The 22,604-nt window shown below is 35.0% G+C and overlaps 1 protein-coding gene across 1 annotated transcript in view; it reads right to left on the bottom strand.

The window, feature by feature from the left end:
• The window catches only part of LOC127137335 (eukaryotic translation initiation factor 4 gamma-like), a 40,058-nt gene extending 22,522 nt beyond the window's left edge, over positions 1–17,536 (bottom strand). The window contains exons 1-2 of the mRNA XM_051063807.1: positions 17,468–17,536; positions 17,235–17,380 (exon numbers count right to left, since the gene is read on the bottom strand). Coding sequence (XP_050919764.1) covers positions 17,235–17,380; positions 17,468–17,536 — 215 coding nt within the window. The remainder of the gene's footprint in view (positions 1–17,234; positions 17,381–17,467) is intronic.
• Between the last annotated feature and the right edge of the window lie 5,068 nt (positions 17,537–22,604).

The following is a 22,604-nucleotide window of genomic DNA, read 5'->3' on the forward strand; positions in this document are numbered from 1 at the left end:
GGGGAAAGTATCAGAGAATGAAGGACTACATTGTGGTAACTTGTTTGAGTTCAAATGATGCTCAGAACTACCTTATCCAGATGGTAATCAGAAGTTGATGAAGTTCGGTCTGGTTAGAGCATTTCAAAAGGTCTCAGAGCTTGGGAATTGTTGCAAAAGTTTCATAGGATGTCAATGGAGCTAATAGAATTAAGAAAATGGATTGAAATAGGCTGAAACTCAAAACGCAATAGTTGAATTTTCTGGAAAATTTTCAAATTACAACGGGTGTTTCTTGGCTCTCCAAAGCTTTCAAATGAAGGCAACAACTTCATCTATTTATAGGGAATGTGTTTGGATCCAAATACGCGTGGAATGATGTTGAATTCATGCAAAACGAATTTGATCCAAGTGTGTCAAAAGTGTGACTTGAAACTCATCAAAACTCATCAAAATGATGCGTTTTAAGTGTCAATTAACTTTTGGAGACTTGGTAAAATATGTTTAAGCCTAAAACACTTGCAAATTTGGATTGGATTTAAGATTAGTCATGATCAAATTTCGGGCAATGGTGATTTCTTCAGTTTCAAGTCGCCATGTTCAACTCAATGGGGCATGCCACTAAAGAGGCTTTTTGATCCAATTATTTTTGCAGTGTGCTAACATCATGGCCAAGATTACAATGTGTCAAGAAAGGTTGCATTTGTATGTTTGAGCATAAAGTTATGGTGTGTTGAAGTTGGCATAAAATACTGGTTTCATAACTTAGAAAAATTTGAGTGTTTCATGGCTGAAAATGACCTATAATGTTCCCATGAATTCTATGGCCTTCCAAGCATATTTTGACCTCGGTCCTTGAAGCAAACTTATAGAGGGTATCACCAATGGCATTGTGAAAAAAATAACCAGCTTCATATGTTGAAAATTTAGGAAGTTATGATCTTTGAAAGTTGGAAAAAAGTCACTTGAAAATAGGTCAAATTTCACTAAATCCACAAATGAGCTATAATGTCTCCAAACTTTTGATGATCCTCCAAGAATAATTGGCTCTTGTCATGTAAATATAAGTTGTAGAGGGTTTTGAGAAGAGTCATATGCAAAAATAAGTATTTGAAAATGTTGATAATTGAAGGAGTTGTGATCCTTGGAACTTTGACTTCAAAATGTTGACTTTTTGGTCAAACCACTTAGAGCAAGCTTGTGTACTTGGACTTTACTTGCATTTCAAAGCACATGGGTGGTCATATGAACTTAATATAAGGTGTCCTTGATGGTATCTTGATCAAATTGCTCAAAGCTTGAAGTTACTTGTTGAAGAAGGCATGGGAATAAACACATGAACCTTTGACTTTTCTTGAGAAGTAAGCCACCAAACTTTGAGGTGTTCTTGACTTGAAGAGCCCTACCTTGCATAATAAACTTAAGAGAAACAAGACATAGTTTTGGTATTTTGATTAGTGGCTATATAAGTAATTAATCAAATAAACACAAAGATAAAATAGAAAGGTGTTTGGTGATCCCTGCAAGAACCAAACCCAAAGATGGATAAGGGGAAGGATCAAAATATATTCATAAGCACGTAATCAACCTTTTTGCAATAGATTAACATAAACAACCATTCACATAAAATGAAGTTAATGTAAGAAATATAATCATAAATAAGACACGGAACTAGAAAAAGAAATCTAGTACACTACATAGCCAAATTTGTTCAACATAAGTTCCAAGACAAATAAACTAAACACAATAACATGCAAAAACATGAAGAAGATGAAATGAACTACATGGAAGAAAGCTAAATGAACCAATATTCTAAGGTCTTCTCTCTCGTGATGGGTCATTTCTGCTTCTATAAACAGAAGGGTGACGTGGAGGTCTGTCTTGTTCATAGAGGTCAATAAATTCAATGAAGTTCCGGTTAAGAGTATTGGAAGATCTGGTGAGAGAGCGATGATTGGAACCCATAGTATCAATCTGTTGCGTAATTGTGGAGGCAAATGAATTAAAATTATCACTTTGGGTTTGAATCTGACCCCTTAAGGCTAAGTATCATTCCTCTTGGAGAGTTGCAAAAGAGGCAAAGTTGTCACTTTGAATCTGAAGCTGACCCTGCAAAGCCGTAAATCTCTCCTCTTGAAGTGCGGAAAACTTTTGCTGATGATTTTGCATATTTCTCAACAGTTCTATTACTTCAGAATTATCAGATTGGGGAGGAGATAAAGGCATATAGGAAGATCGTTGGTTGGTCCACTCTCCCCAACCTTGGTTATCAGATGAATTTTGTCCAGGTGTAGCACCTAGCCAATCTCCATGGTCATCAGCTTGTTGATCATCCTCCATGGGGTGAGTATCATCATCATCATTCTCTTCTTCATTTTCATCTGCTTCGTCATCATCATCATCTTCCAAATGCTGAATGCTAGAACTTGAAGCTTGAGTTCGGACCTTGTATACTTGCACTATAGGATCCCAAATATATCCCATTAAACTTAGTGATTTTTGACAAATATCTTGATTAGTAGGCACAGAGGTGTATTGAATTCCTGTAACAAAAAGTTCAGCCCGATTGGGAATACTTTGAATAAATAGCAAAGAGCGGTGTCTCGACCTGACTCCTTTAGGGCAAAAATCCTACTTGCAATGTAGTGTGGCCAGTTAACCTTCAACTTATGTTTCAACACATAAATCAAGTGTACTTCCGCCTTGTCAACTCTGGAGTAACCTCCCTTCTTAGGGCGGATAACATGTGAAATAACCCAATGTAAGATCCTGTCGACAGGCTTTAAAAGTCCAATACTCACACTAGTAGGGAACAAGTTACTCGCGACAACATTGTCAGAATAAGGTCTCTTCAGCATTGAGTTTAAGGCAGACTTGAACTCATAGTTTAGAGAAAATAAAGTATCGGTTATCTTAAAATCATCAGGAGACGGCAGTGGAGAAATTTCAAACAGAGATATCCAAATATCATCATTAACCTCAAGAACCCTATTACCGATATTATATTTAAACTCATAACCCTCAAAATTTCAAACAACACATGTATAAAATAGTTTGACCAAATCTTCATTGTACTTAGTAGTACACTCTAAGAATAAGTCGATTCTTTGAACATTTAACCGCTTAACAACATCTGGAATGCACATACGTTCTGCAACTAATGGAAAGTATACATACTACTTAACCATTTTTCTCTTTTTGAACTTTTTTTCAAAAGATTTAGTAAGACCATCAGAGAGTAAAGAGAAAGCAGTTAACGACATATTTGAGCGAGTTTATGTAGTACCAGTACGAGAAGAGGGTCCCCTTGCGGTTCTTCTTCCAGAAGTTCTTGATGAAGCCATTTGAGTTTTGTTTTAAAGAGATGTGAGGTAATGGGTTTTTAGGGTTAGTGTGAGGAAGTAGAGAGAGAAAAGAGAAGAACTAGGAGATTGATTATGCAAATGGAGAGAAATGAATTTGAAATGAAACAACCTAGAGAAAAAGTAACTGAGTGGAACAACTCCCAAGGCGAAAATTCTGGAATTCGCAGCGAAGAGTCGACTCAAACAGGTAATGCATCGACACATACTTGTTTAAAACGCAAATGATTGAACCTTGAGTAACGAAGAGTCGACTCAAGGGTCGGTCTGTTGGGACTCGAAGTTAATGATTCACAAACATGAAATGCAACAATTGTCCTAATGATGAATGCATATTAAATATGATTCCTAACCAAGTTCACACATATTTCAAACATAGAAATGGATTAAGATTAGACCAAACCATAAAATAAACATTAGGAAAGTGTATTATAAAGAACAAGTACATACATATATAAATGATCAAGATAGCTCAAATAGATAGGAACGATATTACCTCCAATGACGATAAACGATGAATGCCCTCACATAGCTCGCACTTATCAATGTGATTAATCAAAGAATTGACAAGCATAGATATAGAGCAAGCATCAAATATAAATTTAAAAGAGATTTGAGATATCCAGAACACGAAGTTCCCTACGGATGTGGAAGAAAGATTCTGTCGCAAGTGGTTTTATGAAAATATCGGCAAGTTGATTTTTGCTATCAACGTGCTCGAAAATGATATCACATTTCTCAACATGATCCCTAAGGAAGTGATGCCGAATTTCAATATGTTTATTGCGTGAGTGTAGTATAGGATTTTTGTTTAAATTAATGGCGCTTGTATTGTCACACAAAATGGGAATACGTTCAAGTTGAACATTAAAGTGGAGTAATTATTGTTTGAGACACAATATTTGGGCACAACAACTACCGGCTGCAACGTATTCCACCTCGGTTGTTGACAAAGCAACGAAAACTTTCTTTTTATTGTGCCAAGTCACTAAAGAATTTGAATAAAAATGACAAGTACGTAGTGCTTTTCCTATTCAATTTGCAACCAGCAAAGTCAGAATCAGAGTAGCCAACCAAAGAACAATCACTTCCCTTAGAAAACCAAAGCCCATACTTTGAAGTACTACAGAGGTATCTAAGTATGCGCTTGAAGGCCTTTAAGTGTGATTCTTTGGGACATGATTAATACCTAGAACACATACATACACTAAACATAATATCTGGATGAGATACGGTAAGATAGAGGAGGGAACCTATCATACCTCTATACCTTTTTATATCTACGGGCTTACCATTTTCATCCCATTCCATATTTACCGCAGTAGGCATTGGAGTTTCAATTACTTTGGAGTTTTCCATATCAAAGCGCTTGAGTAACTCAATGAAGTACTTCGTTTGGCTCACAAAAGTTCCTTCTTCAAGTTGCTTGATTTGAAGTCCGAGGAAGCAATTTAACTCCCCCATGATGCTCATTTCAAATTCTCCCTGCATCAACTTAGAGAATTCCTTGACCAAGTTTATGTTAGTAGATCCAAAAATAATGTCATCTACATAAGCTTAAACTAAAATAGAGTGTTTTCCTTGACGCTTAATAAAAAGGGTTGTATTAACATTCCCTCTTGAGAATCCTTGTTCTAGTAGAAACTTGCTAAGACGCTCATACCAAGCCCTGGGGGCTTGTTTGAGACCGTACAAAGCACGGTTAAGCTTATAAACATAGTTAGGATGCTCATAACTTTCAAAACCGAGAGGTTGAGATACATAGACCTCTTCATTAATGTATCCGTTTAGAAAAGCACTCTTAACATCCATTTGAAATACTTTGAGGTTTTGAGAACAAGCATAGGCAAGAAAAAGGCGTATAGCCTCGAGTCGGGCGACCGGAGCATAAGTCTTCTCATATTTGATGCCTTTCTCTTGGTTATACCCTTGAGCAACAAGGCGAGCCTTGTTGTGAGTTATAACTCCATTTTTGTCCAACTTGTTCCTAAACACCCATTTAGTACCAATTACTCGATGGCCTCGCGGAGGGGGGACAAGATCCCACACCTCATTTCTCTTGAACTGATTAAGTTCCTCTTGAATTTCTAAAAACCAATGTTAATCAAGTAATTCATCTTTGGAGTTTTTAGGCTCAATTTGAGAGACGGAAGCAAAATGATAACAAAAGTTACTTATCTTTGACCGTGTGCTGACTCCCTTTGAGATATCTCCTAGAATATTATCGATGGGATGATCCTTAGAAGATTTCCATTCCAAAGGAAGATCATTTTTATTAATTGGATGATCCTCCTATTTCTTTTCAGATACATGATTCGGCTCCTCCTAAACTTTTTCTGGATTGGGTTCAACACTCTTTTCTTCTTGATATTTTATTATGTTTTCCGAAGGAACACCTGCACCATCAACAAAAATACCTTATCCGATAATTTTCGGATAAGATTCATCAAAAGAAACATGCATAAATTCTTCAACCATACGTAACCTTTTGTTGTATACCCTATATGCTTTACTAGATTGAGAGTATCCGAGAAAGATACCTTCATTGGCTTTTGAGTCAAATTTACCAAGGTTTTCTTTACCATTATTTAACACAACACATTTACATCCAAAGACATGAAGATGTGAAACATCAGGTTTCCTTCCCTTTAATAATTCATAAGGAGTTTTGTTGAGAATATGACAAATGAGTATCCTATTCAAGACATAACAAGTCGTATTTATGGCATCGGCCCAAAAATGTTTAGGAAGGCCATTTTCATTGATCATAGTCCTTCCAAACTCTTCTAAAAATCGATTTTTACGTTCCACTACTCCATTTTGCTATGAAGTTCTTGGAGCGGAAAAATTATGATCAATGCCATTTGTTTCACAAAATTCCTCAAAGAGGTGGTTTTGAAGTTCACCTCCATGATCACTTAGGATAGTAACTATGCTAGTGTTCAATTTGTTTTGAGAAATCTTGGCAAACGTTTCAAAAGCGGAAAAAGTGTCACTTTTACTTGCTAAGAAAATGATCCAACAAAATCTAGAGTAGTCATCTACAATAACAAAACCATAGTAGTTTCCAACTAGACTTTTAATTATAGATGGCCCAAAAAGGTCCATATGGAGAAGTTCAAGGGGTCTCGTTGTAGAAACAATGTTTTTAGATTTAAAAGAGATCTTTCTTTGCTTTCCCATTTGGCACGCATCACATAAGTGGTCTTTTGAAATTTTGATTTTGAGTAGACCAACTACTAAATCTTTTGCAACTACTTTATTTAGCAAGTCAAAGTTGACATGCGCTAATCGCCTATGCCAAAGCCAAGAGTCTTCACTCATAGAGACAAGACATTTAACGCTAGTCAAAGATACTTCATTCAAGTCAAGCATGTATATGTTATTTACCCTCAAGCCCTTAAACACATCATTCTTTTTATCATTATGTTCAATCATGCAACAATCTTTTAAAAATGGTACTTTATATCCTTTGTCACATAATTGTCTAATGCTAATAAGATTGTGCTTAAGGCCTTCAACTAAAAGGACGTCTGAGATAGTAGTAGAAGAGGGATTACATACACTACTTTTTTCGAGTATAACACCCTTGTTATTATCACCGTAGGTTACAAATCCTTTCTTCTTATCCACAAAGTCAAAGAATAAGGAAATGTCACCCATCATATGTCTTGAGCATCCACTATCGAGAAACAATCTTCTCTCCGTAGCCTCAAGACATTCCACCTACAAATTAAACAAGGGAAGAAGGTACCCAATTTTCATTGGTTCCTTGTGTGTGAGTGAAACTTTGGTTGCATTTGGGCAACCATTGGAAAATTCCTTTAGGAACCAAAAATTTCCTAAATTGGCATTTAGGAATAGTGCGTCCCCTCTTGCAAAAATATAGACAATTTAAGTTTGGATGAGAGTTGCTTTTGCTAACTTGATTTTTTCCCACATAAGTGTATTTTTGATAATGATTATACATGTTACTTCTAAAATGTGATTGATCAATAGCAAAGGTAACTTTAGGTTGTAAAGCTTTGTCTAATTTAGCTTGAAGAGTTCTAACATCTCTTTGCCAACTGTGATAAGTTTCACATCCAGACCATCTAAACCAAAATCCCCTATCATCTTCAGTTTTGCCTTTAGTAGCCTCTATCATATATTTCTTAAGAGTTTCTAATTCCTTTTCCGAATCAGAAACCTTCTTTTCTAAATACCAGAAAATCTTCTTATTTGAGGCTAAGCGTTTAAAACCTTCATTGGCCTCATTGTGTAGAGTACTAAAGGCTTTTTGCAAATCAAAATAAGACATTTTATCAACATGATCATATTTAGAATGACTTACATTCTTTTTCTTCTTTTGATGAGCCATAAGACAAAGATTGACATTTTCTTCTTCATCACTTGAGTTACCATTGCTTGAGGGCTCACTACCGCTCTCCCATGCAATGTATGCTCTTCTAGCTTTGCTAGATTTCTTGTGACGTTTTTCTTTTCCTTTGTCTTTCTTCAACAATGGACAATTTGGCTTATAGTGACCGGCCTTTCTGCAATCGTAACATGGGCCTCTTGACTTAGTTGTCTTACTTTCTTCTTGATTTGAGAATTTTTATTATCTTCTATAGTTGACTATATTTTCATCTAAATGTTGAACTTTATTCTTTCTAAGGTATCATTTACACCTCCTTACAAACAACCCCATGTCTTCATTCAAATCTTTATCATCATCACTTGATTCACTCTCACACGTATCATTGGTGGATGACTTAGAACTTGAAGCCTTTAAAGTGATAGACTTCTTTTTGGTGTCCTTTGTTTTCTCCTTCTTTTCCTTCTTTTGACTCTTTTCATGTTTCTCAAGGTTCATGAGCTCTTACTCATGCTCTTGAAGCTTACCAAACAATGTTGTCATGTCCAATGTTCTTAGATCATTGGCTTCCTTAATCGCGGTGACCTTTGGTTGTCATTCCCTGTTAAGACATCTTAAGATTTTGTTAGTAGCAACATCATTAGGGGTAGTTTTATCAAGAGCATTTAACCGATTGATTAGATGAGAAAATCTCTTTTTCATATCAGCAATAGTTTCACCATCCTTCATATGAAAAAGGTCAAATTCTTGAGTCAAAGTGTTGATTCTAGCTAGTTCGACATCATTGGTTCCCTCATGGGAAATTTGCAATGAGTACTGTAACACCCTTCTAAAATACCCCAAAATTAAATTAAAATAACAAAATATAAATCAGAGTAAATATGCAATCAAGGGTGTCACACTTGACACTTCACACCGTTTTCCAAAATATCCTGTCATGCTCATTTATTTAATCAAAATAAAACATTTGCATAATACGCAGCGGATAAAGTCTAACAACAATGCAAAACATGTAACACATTACATGTAACTTGTTCAACAATCATCAAGGAAAAACAAGTAAAACATCCCGTCCCGATGTTACATCTACCAGAGCATGACCCACTAAGGAACTACACTAGACTCCAAGGACTAGCTTCTACTAAATCACTGCTCGTTACCTGAAACATAGTTGTAAGGGTGAGTTCCTCAATCGATATAATAAGCATTATAAAATATCATGAAATGTTAAGTAAGTTAACACATTCAATCACCCTAATCAGATCACACAATCAGTAACGGCACTATCAACTCCAAAATCATACTCAACACAATCACCAAAACAACACGTATAATATTGGAATACATCCATTCATATTATACGCCATACATACATACATTATGCAATGAGACTCCATGCATGCGGTACCGACTATTCGTGAACATATAGTTCAACCTCACCGATCAAATCCAGATACGGCTACCAAGCTCACTAGTCCCACTCATTTGAGACCTAGTGACTCACTCACTAATTCCTCACCATGGGAATTAGCTACCACCCCAAGGGCTATGATATGCACGCTAATCACCTAGCATGCAAACATCAACAACAATCCACAATACTCACTCACTAATTCCTCACCATGGGAATTAGCTACCACCATAAAGGCCACAATATGCAAGCTAAATCACTTAGTCATGCAAACATCAACAATCCTCCACAATGGACATATGCTCACACTCTAAGCCATAAACAGTCCATTCATAATTGCATACATAATAGATACATTCACAACATTATGCATACCATCATACATCATCAACATATTTATCACATAATCATATCATGTCATGCCACATAATCAATCACAGTATTAGCACACTCTACTAATACCTATACTGCTCAAAACAACGGGAAATGATCCCTACTCTATCATACATCAGCTAAATTACATTACTCAGCTGAACAACCAAAAACTGCACAACAACAGCACAGAAAAATCACAATCCTGCCCATACGCGTATTGCCTAGTCCCATACGCGTATGGCCCATTTCTCAGCCAATCCCATACGCGTATCACCTGTCTCATACGCGTATGCTACGCGTACCACTTCCCCATACGCGTACCAACAGAGACCAAACCACGTTCAAAACATCATCTTCCTCATCCATACGCGTATTGCCTAGTGCCATACGCGTACCAGACCATCTCATACGCGTATTGCCTAGTGCCATACGCGTATGACCAGAAACCAATTTCCAGATCTGCTATGGTTTTCTCTGCTGCGAGATTCTTCAGATCCAACCTCCTACAATCCAATTTTACACAGTGTTCGTCCATATCATCTAACACGAATCATACCCTATTCAATTTCACAATTCTAACATTATTCCATCTAATCCTTACGAATTTCTCCAATGATAACCCATATTTCGTTCATCCAATATTTCACAAATTTCAGCATACATCATTCTAATCAGAGTCAAATCAATGGTTTATCACTACCCACTACATGTTATCCCATAATACCCATTAAACGACGATAAACCCCCCTTACCTGAGTTAATCCGGCAAATCCTTCAGCTTCAAGCTCTTCCTCTCTTCAACCCTTGTTCTCTGGCTCTTTTTCCACTTTTCTGTCTCTTTTTCCTTTTCACGTGAAAAATAACCCTTTTTACCAAATGGGACCTTTTCTAATTCCAACTTTTATTCCAATAGTAATAATAATAAAAATAATCCAATAATAATAATCCAATTATTTAATTAAATTAATAAATATTATATTAATTTAAATTAAATAATTATCCTTATTTCATCGGGGTGTTACAAGTACCACATAGCTTTAGCACTAGTACAATGGGAAACCCTGTAATACTCATCAACACCTAACGTGGAGATGATCATATTCCTGGCTTTCCAATCATAGTTTTACTTTTTCTCATCCTCTTCATTCCACTGTGCTTTAGGATTAGGTATAACAACGCCATCCACATTGGTCACGATTATTTCCATAGGGCCATCTTGGATGACTTTCCATACCTTTCTATCAACAGAGCTGATATGAATACGCATACAATCTTTCCAATAACTGTATTTTTCACAAGTGAAAATAGACGCTCTATTGTACGCCCCTTTAGGGTCGTTATCCATTTTCTAAAAAGTTATATGTGAAGCACTAGATAAATTGCTGCTCGTGATACCACTTGTTAGACGATAGTACCGATCTAGAAGGGGGGTTGAATAGATCACGTGTTTAAAAATTTGGTGCTTTTTAAAGTTGTTTTTAAAGGTTGCGAAGGCTCCCTAGACCACGATCGTCTAAATGACCCGTTACTGGAAAGATCAGATATGCGTGAAACCTAATGGAATGAGTAAGATAAAGCTAATCAACAACAATCTTAATCAATCGATCAAATGCACAAATCCTTGATATAGCTACAACCAATGATGAATTAAAAAAATGAGAAAATAAGCAAAATATTGATAAACTTGTGCGAAGTTAATTTTAGAAAACACTTGGTGTGCACACTACACCAAGTCTTAATTTCACTAGAGTTGATTGTGCAGAATTTCCCTTAGTTACAACCAAAGTGATTGCAACAATTTATGAAACAACTTTAATGCACAACAATTAAGTGAGATGAAGTTACCAATTAGTTTCACGCAAGATTCAATTTATGCAGAAACTAAAGAGTTAGAGAAAGAGAGAACAACACCAAATTTGTTTAGGCAGATCCCCTTTCATCCTCGCTTCGCGTACGTCTGGACCCGATTCTAAAACTATAATTGAGATATTTATTATTAATTGCAAAGTTTATACAAGAGAAGGAATAATCACCACCAAGAAAGCCTAAGTGTTGTTGTAGATCTTATTCACTTCTCTCCCCTTGGTTCGAGTTGAACCAAGTGCTTCAAACATTCCGAATAAACCTTCGATTATAGCTACCTTATTGCAAGAACTCCAAGTTATCCAAAACTCTAGCTTGGCTGATTTCGATATTGACAGGCTTGAACCCAAACCTTTCTTCATAATCCTCTGGTTATCGTTACTCGTTCGAATGAACCCACTGTTCTTCAAACCTTTCACTCAGCTAAATCTCTGAAGCAAAGATTTATGGAAAAAAAAACCCAAATCTTGGAGGACAAAACCCTAAGATTTTATTCAATAAATAACCACTAAAAACCTCTACCCAAACCAAGATACACAATCCTATTTGGACGTTATCACCATAATAATGCATTATGATCAACAAAAATTGTTATGTGTAGTTGTTGAAACATGCAACGAAGAATGAAGAGGAAGAGGAACTTTAGTGTATATGTTTCACTTTTCTTGTTCAAAAAAATGAAAATGAGACCAATTGAAAAACACATCAGAACTTTTAGCAACAATACACAGCAAAAAATGAGCAAAATCAGCGACCACTCGACCTGTTCACATGGGGACTCGACCTGTTCAGACCCGCAGCAACACAATTCAAATAAAACGGGTTATGAGTCGACCGCAACAGGGAGATGAGTCGACTCATCTTATTTTTCTAGAAATAAGTCGACCTATGACTCGACCTGATCAAACCCATGAGTTACAAAGAAAACTACATGCATGAATGAGTCGACCGCTCCAAAGCATGAGTCGGCTCAAAGATTTTAAATGGTCAAAATGAGTTTTTAAGATGTATTTTGGTCAATCCAAACCATTATCTTATGGGCCTAAGGTACCAACAATGATCAAGTGCAACATTGACATATATGACATGCTCATATATGCATAGACACATTAAATTGATACTTTGAGCATGTTAAAGAATGAATGCACTCTAAGATATGATAACATCGTCCAAAGTACACAGTATGAGCTACTAAAAGGTTTGGCATCATTAAAGCATGGACTAAAAACCTTTGCCCTCACAATACAAATTAAAAATGCAATTAAAATGAAATAAAAATGCATCAAAGGTATTTTTAAATGATTTTTAAAATGGAAATAAAATGGAAAATCCACAAAGTCCTTCAAAACAACAAATAAATGGCTAAGAAAATTGCGGAAGGTTGGAAATAAAATGAGAAACATATAATAAAATTTTCAGAATTTTAAAATGCAAAAAAAGTATTTTTAAACCAATTAAAATAAAATAGAAAAGAGAAAATTCATAAAAAATAGAAAATCAATGAAATAAAATGTGAAAAAATAAAAATCAGAAGAAGGAAAATAAAAGAGAACTTTCGAAATTATTTTGGGATTTTTTGGATAAAAAATGAAATTACTATGAATTTTTAAAGAAAAATTAATTTAAAAATAAAAATAGAAAAACAAATAAATCAGAAAAAACCAGGAGCGTTGGATCACGCCTCATTAATTGACGTGGTAGATCCAACACTCCAAAGGTTAGGATGCACGATGGAACCCGTTGCAAGCAAAACACAAGATCCAGTTTGAATTTAACCAATCAAAACATTTCAAAATGCCAATGTGTCTGGTCCAAACTCAGACCACCTGAGAAATACTTCGGTCTTCTTCTCCGGTGAGCTATCACCGAAGTTTCATCATTTGGTAACTTCAATACACGAGACGACCACCATTGTGATCCTCTTCTCATCCCGTATTCAGCCTCATACTACAAATTCATTTATGTGAATTGAGAAAAGGGAATTTCAAAGAAGTTTCAGAAACAAGCAAGCCATAAAAAATTAAATTAAATGAAGAACACGATCAATCAACACTAGATAAATTAGGGGAAAGCATCATAGAGTAAAGGACTACATTGTGGTAACTTGTTTGAGTTCAAATGATGCTCAAAACTACCTTGTCCAGAAGGTGATCAGAAGTTGATGAAGCTCGATCTAGTTAGAGCATTTCAGAAAGTCTCAGAGCTTCGGAATTGTAGCAAAAGTTTAAGAGGATGTTAATGGAGCTAATAGAATCAAGAAAATGGATTGAAATGGGTTGAAACTCAAAACACGATAGTTGAATTTTCTGGAAAAATTTCAAGTTGTAGCAGGTGTTTCTTGGCTCTCCAAAGCTTTCAAATAAAGGCAATAGCTTCCTCTACTTATAGGAAATGTGTTTGGATCCAAATACTTGTGGAGTGATGTTGAATTCGTGCAAAACGAATTTGATCCAACTGTGTCAAAAGTGTGACTTGAAACTCATCAAAATTCAGCCAAATGATTCGTTTTAAGTGTCAATTAACTTCTGGAGACTTGTCAAAACATGTTTAAGCCTAAAACACTTGCTAATTTGGCATGGAAGTGAGACTAGTCATGATCAAACTTCGGACAATGGTGATTTCTTCAGTTTCAAGTCACCATGTTCAACTCAATGGGGCATCCTACTCAAGAAGCTTTTTGATCCAATTCTTTTTGCAGTGTGTTAACATCATAGCCAAAATTAGAATATGTCAAGAATGTTTGCATTTGTATGTTTGAGCACAAAGGTATGGCGAGTTGAAGTTGGAATGAAATACCAGTTTCATAACTTAGAAAAATTTGAGTGTTTCATGGCTGAAAATGACCTCTAATGTCCCCGTGAATTCCATGGCCTTCCAAGCATATTTTGTCCTTGGTCCTTGAAGGAAACTATTAAAGGGTATCACCAATGGCATTGTGAAAAAAATAATCAGCTTCATATATTGGAAATTTAGGAAGTTATGATCTTTGAAAGTTGGCAAAAAGTCACTTGAAAATAGGTCAAATTTCATTAAATCCACAAATAAGCTATAATGTCTCCAAACTTTTGATGATCCTCCAAGAATAATTGGATCTTGTCATGTAAATATAAGTTGTATAGGATGTTAAGAAGAGTCATATACAAAAAGAAGCATTCAAAAATGTTGAGAATTAAAGGAGTTGTGATCCTTGGAACTTTGACTTCAAAATGTTGACTTTTTGGTCAAGCCACTTAGAGCAACCTTGTGTACTTGGACTTTCCTTGCATTTCAAAGCACATGGGTGATCATATGAACTCAATATAAGGTGTCCTTTATGGGATCTTGGACAAATTTCTCAAAGCTTGAAGTTACTTGTTGAAGAAGGCATGGAAATAAACACATGAACCTTTGACTTTTCTTGAGAAGTAAGCCACCAAACTTTGAGGTGCTCTTAACTTGAAGAGCCCTACCTTGCATAATAAACTTAAGAGAAACAAGACATACTTTTGGAATTTTGATTATTGGTTATATAAGTAATGAATCAAATAAACACAAAGATAAAACAAAGAGGTGTTTGGTGATCCCTGCAAGAAGCAAATTCAAAGATGGATAAGGGGAAGGACCAAAATATGACCTTGCTTGTATTTCAAAGATGCAAACGAGATATGGGATATTAGGATTAAAAATTAGGTTATGACAGGAACCAATTAGAGATTTTGAAGGTGAAAAAAATACACAAGAAGGGGGGAGTTGAATTGTATATGGGAAACTTTACTTCTTTTTCTTAAACCTGTTTCATAACCTAAGATATCAAGCTCGGATTTTGATCCAAGTAAGAAAATGAATTAGATCAAAGTGTGACTTCAGAGTTTGTTGCACAGTGGAATGTAAAAGCATAAGTAAAGAAAGAGACACACGATATATCATGGTTCCTCTTAATCTGAGAGTAGTTCAGTCTCCATGTTGCACAAGAGATTTTCACTATAATCAACAGATTACAATTTTCTCAATCAAACTAGAAAGAGGCTTGTGCTCAAGCACTCAAGAAAGAGACTTCCTTGCCTAAATAACATGTTCAGGACTTCCTGCTCAATCCCAATGAAAGAGACTTCTTTCTCATTCATACCAGATTCAGACTTCCTGTTTTTCCCTCAAGCATGAGAATTCAATACATAATCACACTGATCGAGACTTCCTGCTCTCCCCTCAAGCATAATTTCTTTGGTTATATAATCAGAGGCTAAGAAATAATACGTCAAATTAAACTAAAAATAAGAACATATAAGTCTTAAGAAAAATAATATTACAAAGGAATAATCAAAAGAATAAAAAATGTAGAAATGATCTAGCCTTGAAAAACAGGTACTCTTTTTGATATAATAACTTACATGATACATTTATTGATTGGAAATGTTTAACAAGTCATATAGTTCATAATAACAAACACATCTGAAGCATTGGATCTCAAGAGATACAAATTATTACAGGAATTGGAAAAATAAAGACGCAAAAGAAAAAAGGCTAAGGCATGTCGAAAATATTGCCAAAGCTTGAGTGGATGAAGAGGGATTTGGATTGTCCTTAAGAAATAGTATAATCTTTACCAACAAATCTTCATCCCATGGTTAAATGAAACTTCATCCAGATTTACAAACGTTCCTTACAGAGAGAAGAGTTTTCTCAGAAGGAATGAAGAGAAACTTACTCTCAAGGAGAGACAATGTTATCTTCAGGAGGTTGAAAACTACTTGAGGAAATTTCATTCTTACGCCTGAGTGAAGGAGGAGCAGAAGATCAAAGTTAAATACTCCCAATTCTTCAAGGATGACTAGTCTTTCATTGATGCTCTCAAGTTGGTTTTCCACGCCAAGGTTTGAGCTAGACGTCATCCCAGGTTAGGACAGGAGCAAGAGATAAGAGCTTTTGAAAAACTAGGGAAAGGTTGCATAACTGTGTTAACCAGGTTTGAGAGACAAGTTGTAAAACAAGAATGAAAAACTTAGACTGAGGGAGATCATTTTAAAAAGGGAATGATAAGGCATAACCAAGAGAGAAAGAGATCAAATACAACTATATTTTGAAAAGACAATTCATAGAGTGCTTTAAGACTGAAAAGTTCTTACTGGTGAGAATCAGTCTTAAAGTACTCTTTTTGTTGAGCCTAGTCATTGTTCAACATGGACTTGGAGTTCAATAGTACCAGTAACCATAGTACTTTTTTCTTCTTTTCTCAAGGCTCCATCTCTCCTTCCTCTTTCAGAGTTAGGATTTGGAAATATGCATTCCTCCCGTTGTAGGTCGTAGTCATCCATTTTCCAGACATTAGGACAAATGCTTTATCTTTTCCTTTTAGAATATCTGCAAACACAATTTCAGATTTTGGTACCCAAAGTCTTATGGGTTCTTTTGTGTTTGTTACTCTAGGTTTTTTCTTAATATGTGCCCTTGCCTTATAGTAATGTCTACGCTTATTCCATACTTCTTTTTTTTATAAAAATTATGTTTCGGATAAGCTTTGACATTAGTTTCTGAACTTTTCAAAAACTTATATACATAAGTCTTAGGTACAGGTTTTTTACAACCTTTGATTTGAAGGTCTTAGGTTCTTAATTCCTTTGATCTTTTGATCTTTTGATCATAGTGTCCGGTTTCTTCAAAACGACTAACTTTGAGATCTCAGGTTCTGACTTCTACAGAACTTTTGACCTTGAGGTCTCTGGTATGATTTTAATCAAAACCTTTGACTTTTCTGTTATTGGCTCTGATGGGTTCAAAACTTTGATACTTTCACCATCAGACACAAAATATTCGTTAAGCCCTTTATTAGCATAGCTTGAAGAAGATGGCTCCAAAGGTTTCTTACATGTCAAGGTTTTGGAATCAAAGAATTTTTCATGAAAGCCCAAACCTTCTCCTTTGTTGTTGCTTACTCCATATTAAAGGTTCCTTGGAATCCTTTTCCGCTTGAGAAGCTAGATTTCTTTCCAATGTCTCAGCAGTTTCTTTAGAATATTTCAATTCTTCTTTAAGAAAATATAGTTGTTTCTTGACAGCCTTCATTAGCCTTTTCTTATCTTAACAACGAATCAAGAGATCATGAAAAAAATTAATAATATCATAAAGAGATAGGTTAGAATATACCTCATCCTCCTCATCAGATTTGGAGCCATACTCTGACTCAGTTTCTGAATCAGAGAGTGTATGAGCCATTAGTGCAAGAATGTATTTTTTAGTATCACTGTCTAAATCTTCCTTTTAAACAAGAGAAATTGTTTGCAAGATATTTTGGTGTTGTCTTTGAGTCAAGCTGCAAAAGTTCCTAATCTTGGTCTTCCTTAACAAGCAGATCAAGATTAAACCTTGATTCCTATAATAAGCACATTTTCCCACGAGTCAGTCTTAAAGATTAAAGAATTCTTTCATACTCACAAAGAAAATAACTTAAAGCAGAAAAAGGTTTCTTGATTACTTCAACTTATATTTCTTTATCTTATGCAGTTTCCATTCTTTAACTTATGAAGGAAACTACATTGAAAGCTGAAGCACTGACTAAATAGTTTTTCTCACCAGATCTTTTATGTTTCATTGTTAAGTGAAAAAACACAGCCAGACTCTGATACCAGCTGAAGGTGAGAATAATATACACAAGAAGAAGGGTTGAATTGTGTATGGTAATGTACTTCTTTTTCTTAAACCTGTTTCACAACCTAAGATGTCAAGCTCAGATTTTGATCCAAGTAAGAAGATGAATCAGATCAAAGTCTGACTTCAAAGTTTGTTTTACAGCGGACTGTAAAAGCAGAAGTAAACAAAGAGAAACATGATATATCTTGGTTCCTCCCAATATGAGAGTAGTTCAGTCCCCTTGTAGCGTAAGATATTTTCACTATGATTAATAGATTACAATTTGATCAATCAAACTAGAAAGATACTTTTGCTCAAGCCCTCAAGAAAGAGACATCCTTGCCTAAATAACATGTTCAGTACTTCCTGCTCAATCCCACGGAAAGAGACTTTTTGCTCAATCATACTATATTGAGACTTAATGCTTTGCCCTCAAGCATGAGACTTCAATGTTTAATCACACTGGTCGAGACTCTCTTCTCTACCCTCAACCATGCGACTTCAATGCTCAATCACACTAATCGAGACTTCCTTGCTCTGCCCTCAAGCATGAGACTTCAATGCTAAATCATTAGAAAGATACTTACTCTGAGCACAAAGTCTAGAGTCTTCAAATTCTCTTAACAAAAGAGTGTGGTATTAACATTGTGTTTATATATGTTCTTCTTAGTTAAGCAGATACACGGAGGTTTTACACTCTTCAGGATAATACAAATTGATTGCTTCTAAGTATAGAAAAATGAAGTTTTCACTCTTATTCTTTTATTGCATATATTTCCTTCTCGGTTGTGCCTTTCTTTTCTATTTATCTTCTTGATCATATTCACATATTATTTATTCAAGTCATGTGTGAATATGTTTCACTCTACTCTCATACACTTAACCCTTCTGGTTATGTTTCCCTTTTTGTGTGTATTTCTCTCACCTATGTTTTCTATGTAACATAATTTCTCTCTCAATCCATGTTTGTGAAATGGTATCACAGCCTTGTGAACTCGGTCATGTATTCTTCAACCCCCATTCATTTTGATTATTTGAATGTCTTCAATCTTCTTCTTATCTAGATGTTGCGAATAGATCCATTGAAGATTGAAACTACCCATGGTACAAGTAGCCATTGAAGGTCTTTATCTATAGTATGTAAATTGAACTATAAACTCAACTAACATAAAGACATTGAGAGGAGCATAGTAAAGTTCAAAACACTTGGAGAGATAAGATCCTGATAAAGTTACTTTTTGCTTGATTATACATAAAGTTATGTACGTTGTCATGTGATCTTCTTTAGATAACTTCTGACTGGAGACTTCTTGTAGACGTTTGTTAAAGCTTGATTTGAGTCACTGTTATCTTTATACTTAACTTCCTGAATCAGAGGATTTTTATAGAAATAGTTAAAGCATGATGATAAGTTAAAGTATGTCTTCAGAACCTTGTTGGAATGAGACTTTAGAGTCTTGAGTTCACAAGTTATGAGCTTGCCTTTATCAGAGTCTTAACCAGAACTAATCTGGATGAACACTTTCAGAGTTATTGACATGACAGAAGCAGAATCTTCAGAACTAATAATGAAGCTTGTTCAGAAGTTGTAGAGTCATTCCTTATGATAGAGTGTGCTTGCTTCAATAGACATTAATAAAAAACCATATCATGATCTTAACTAGTATACATCATAATGTCAAACTCTTTTGCATAATATTTACTCGATTAACGCTTCTTGAACATTCCAATATCACTAATTTTCTCCAAGCCTTTGTGTGTGTAGTAATTACCCATTGATCATATGGATTCCTTGAGTGATGAATTATACGAAGATTTGAGAAGATCTTTTCCTTATACGTAGCCTTACATGTAGTCACTACTAAGGCAATCTGGAGAGAAGTCTGAAAATCTCAATCAAATCTTCAAGACTTATTAGTTTCAAGACATCACCCCCTTCATTCAATAACTAATCTCTCGTTATCAAGATCTGAAATCAAATTGAAGTAGAAGATGTAAGAGTTTTGTGGCAAGAGCTTTGAACTTTCAAAAACAGAGGGTGTTGGTTTCGTAGAAAATCACAATGTTGATTAGGAAAATCTTACATGAAAAAGATGACAAAATTATTTTATATGTGCTTGAGATTAAGCAATAAAAATGGTGGAAAATGTTAGTTAGATTCGAATCAAGATCAAACCATGATTTGAGTCAAAAGAGCAAGTGAAGTGAAATAAGAAGAAAAATAGACTTTTGACCCATTTTACAGTTGATTCGAGTCAGGAACAAAGTCTGATTTGAATCAAAGACCCCATGATTCAAATCAAGTGTTAATTCTAATTCGAACAAAACCAAGCATAGCCAACTGGAAAATGTGAGAAAAGTTTAAGATTCAAATCAGATCCAAAGTTTAATTCGAATCAGATCATCTAGAGGTAACCAAGAAAAAGCATGATTCAAATCAAGTGTAAATTCTGATTCGAATCAAGGTGTTTGAAAAAGTTTGGTTTGCCTTTATTCAATTGGATTAGAGACAGGATATCTGCCTAATTCGAATCAAACAAATTAAATCTCAATTTTTCATAATTTTCAAAACACTTTGAGATTTTTCTTTCCACCTAACTTGAATCAATAACATATATGGTTCTTATTCCACTAACTCATGCAATTGACTAAAAGCATCTTGATCAAGTTCAAACATAACTATTGGTTTATGCATGCTAAACATAAATCTTTTCAAAACTTGATCTAGAGAAGTGTAATCATGAAGGAGTCTCAATAACCAAAAGTAATTGAAAATGAAAGCGATAAGACAAGCAACAAAATAATCGTATTGGGGTGCTCTCGCTGAATGTATTAGGGACATGCAACTACATTCTCCCCTATTTTGATGCTTGGCAAGATTTAACTTGGATTTGAGCAGACTTTCAGCAAAATGAAAAAATGTTTATGCTCCCCCTAAAACATTCCACACAAACCACAACATAAAACACATAAAACAATTCTAGACCCATATTACAATTTCTTCTTCCCCTTTAACAACATCAAAAAGAGATAAATCGAAATGCGTCTAAGAACCAAGTAAACAACCACAAACAAATAGTTCCAGATGAACATATGAGCTAAACAGCTAAGAAGAGTATAAAACATCAAGGATCGGATGTAGAACATGAAGATATACATGCTACATGCAACAAATTGCAAATATACATGCAACATTTACATGTAACAACAAACAATTGAGTGATTAAAAATATTGTGTAAAGGAACACATTAATAACATAAATAATTCATCAACAAGTATACAAATGCTCAAATGCAAATAATTAGGAATGGGAATTTAAAGAGACTTAAATTCATATTACATCAATCAAGAACATATGCTAGAGATGAAGTAAGTAAAATGAAGAAGGTAATAAGTAAACCAATGCATAAATCTATAACAAACACATATAATGATATAAAGTGGATACACGAGTTATAGAGGCATACCAATGTAGTCAGTAAGAGCTATGATTTGCTATAATATAATATTAGTGAGAAAAAAATATAGCAAATGAAACTAAATAAAGTTCGTAATCTATTTAAATTACAAAGAGTCTAAGACTCCCAAATCCTTACAAATCTTGTGAAAGGGATCCAATGACAACGGTTTTGTAAAAATGTCAGCAAGATGACTTTTAGTGTCAATGTATTCAAAAATAACATCCCCTTTTTCCACATGATCTTTAAGAAAAAGGTGTCGGCTCTCAATAGGTTTGGTTTGTGAATGAAGTACCAGATTCTTTATGAGGTTTATTGCACTAGTACTTACGCACTTAATCGGAACCCGACCAAGTTTTAAATCATAACCTAGAAATTATTGCTTTAACCATAAGACTTGTGCATAATAAATACCAGCGGCTACGTATTCATCCTTGGCGGTAGAAAGAGCAATGTTATATTGCTTCTTACTGTGCCAAGAAACTAAACATCTCCCAAATAAGTGACAAGTACCACTAGTACTTTTCTTATCCAACTTGCACCCGATAAAATCAAAATTAGGAAAACCTACTAACCTACAAGCACTACCTTTAGGATACCAAATACCATGTTGGGAGGTTCCGTTAAGATACCTCAAAATACGTATTGTAATCTTAAAGTGGGATTCCTTAGGTGGTTCTTGATTATCTAACACACATGCACACACTAAACATGATATCTGGCCTACTTGTTGTTAAATAGAGTAAGGATCTAATTATACCTTTATACCTGGCTACATCAAAATCCATTCCTCTTTCATCTTTGTCAATAATCATATTTGAAGTCATTGGTGTTGAGATGCTTAATCTTTCATATCAAACTTTTTGAGAAACTCTAAGCAGTATTTTGTTTGACTGATGAAAGTGCCTTCTTAGGTTTGCTTGATTTATAATCCTAAGAAATATGGCAGCCCTCCTATAAGAGACATCTCACCTACGTCTGGGGGCTACCAAGCCAGGAAGGAAATTCACTATAATAGAATTAGTTCAAAGACTATACGTACACTTCAACAAGTTACAGTCTTTCTCACCTAATCTCTACCCGTGCAATTTCTACCTAAGCACTCTTAGATATGAGAACCCACTCACTTCTCTATAATCACACCTGTGATTTTAAACAACAATCCCTTGAGAAAAGAAAACATTTTTCAATAACA

Source organism: Lathyrus oleraceus, chromosome 4 (assembly GCF_024323335.1).
Source record: "Lathyrus oleraceus cultivar Zhongwan6 chromosome 4, CAAS_Psat_ZW6_1.0, whole genome shotgun sequence".
In the NCBI taxonomy this organism is placed as follows: domain Eukaryota; kingdom Viridiplantae; phylum Streptophyta; class Magnoliopsida; order Fabales; family Fabaceae; genus Lathyrus; species Lathyrus oleraceus.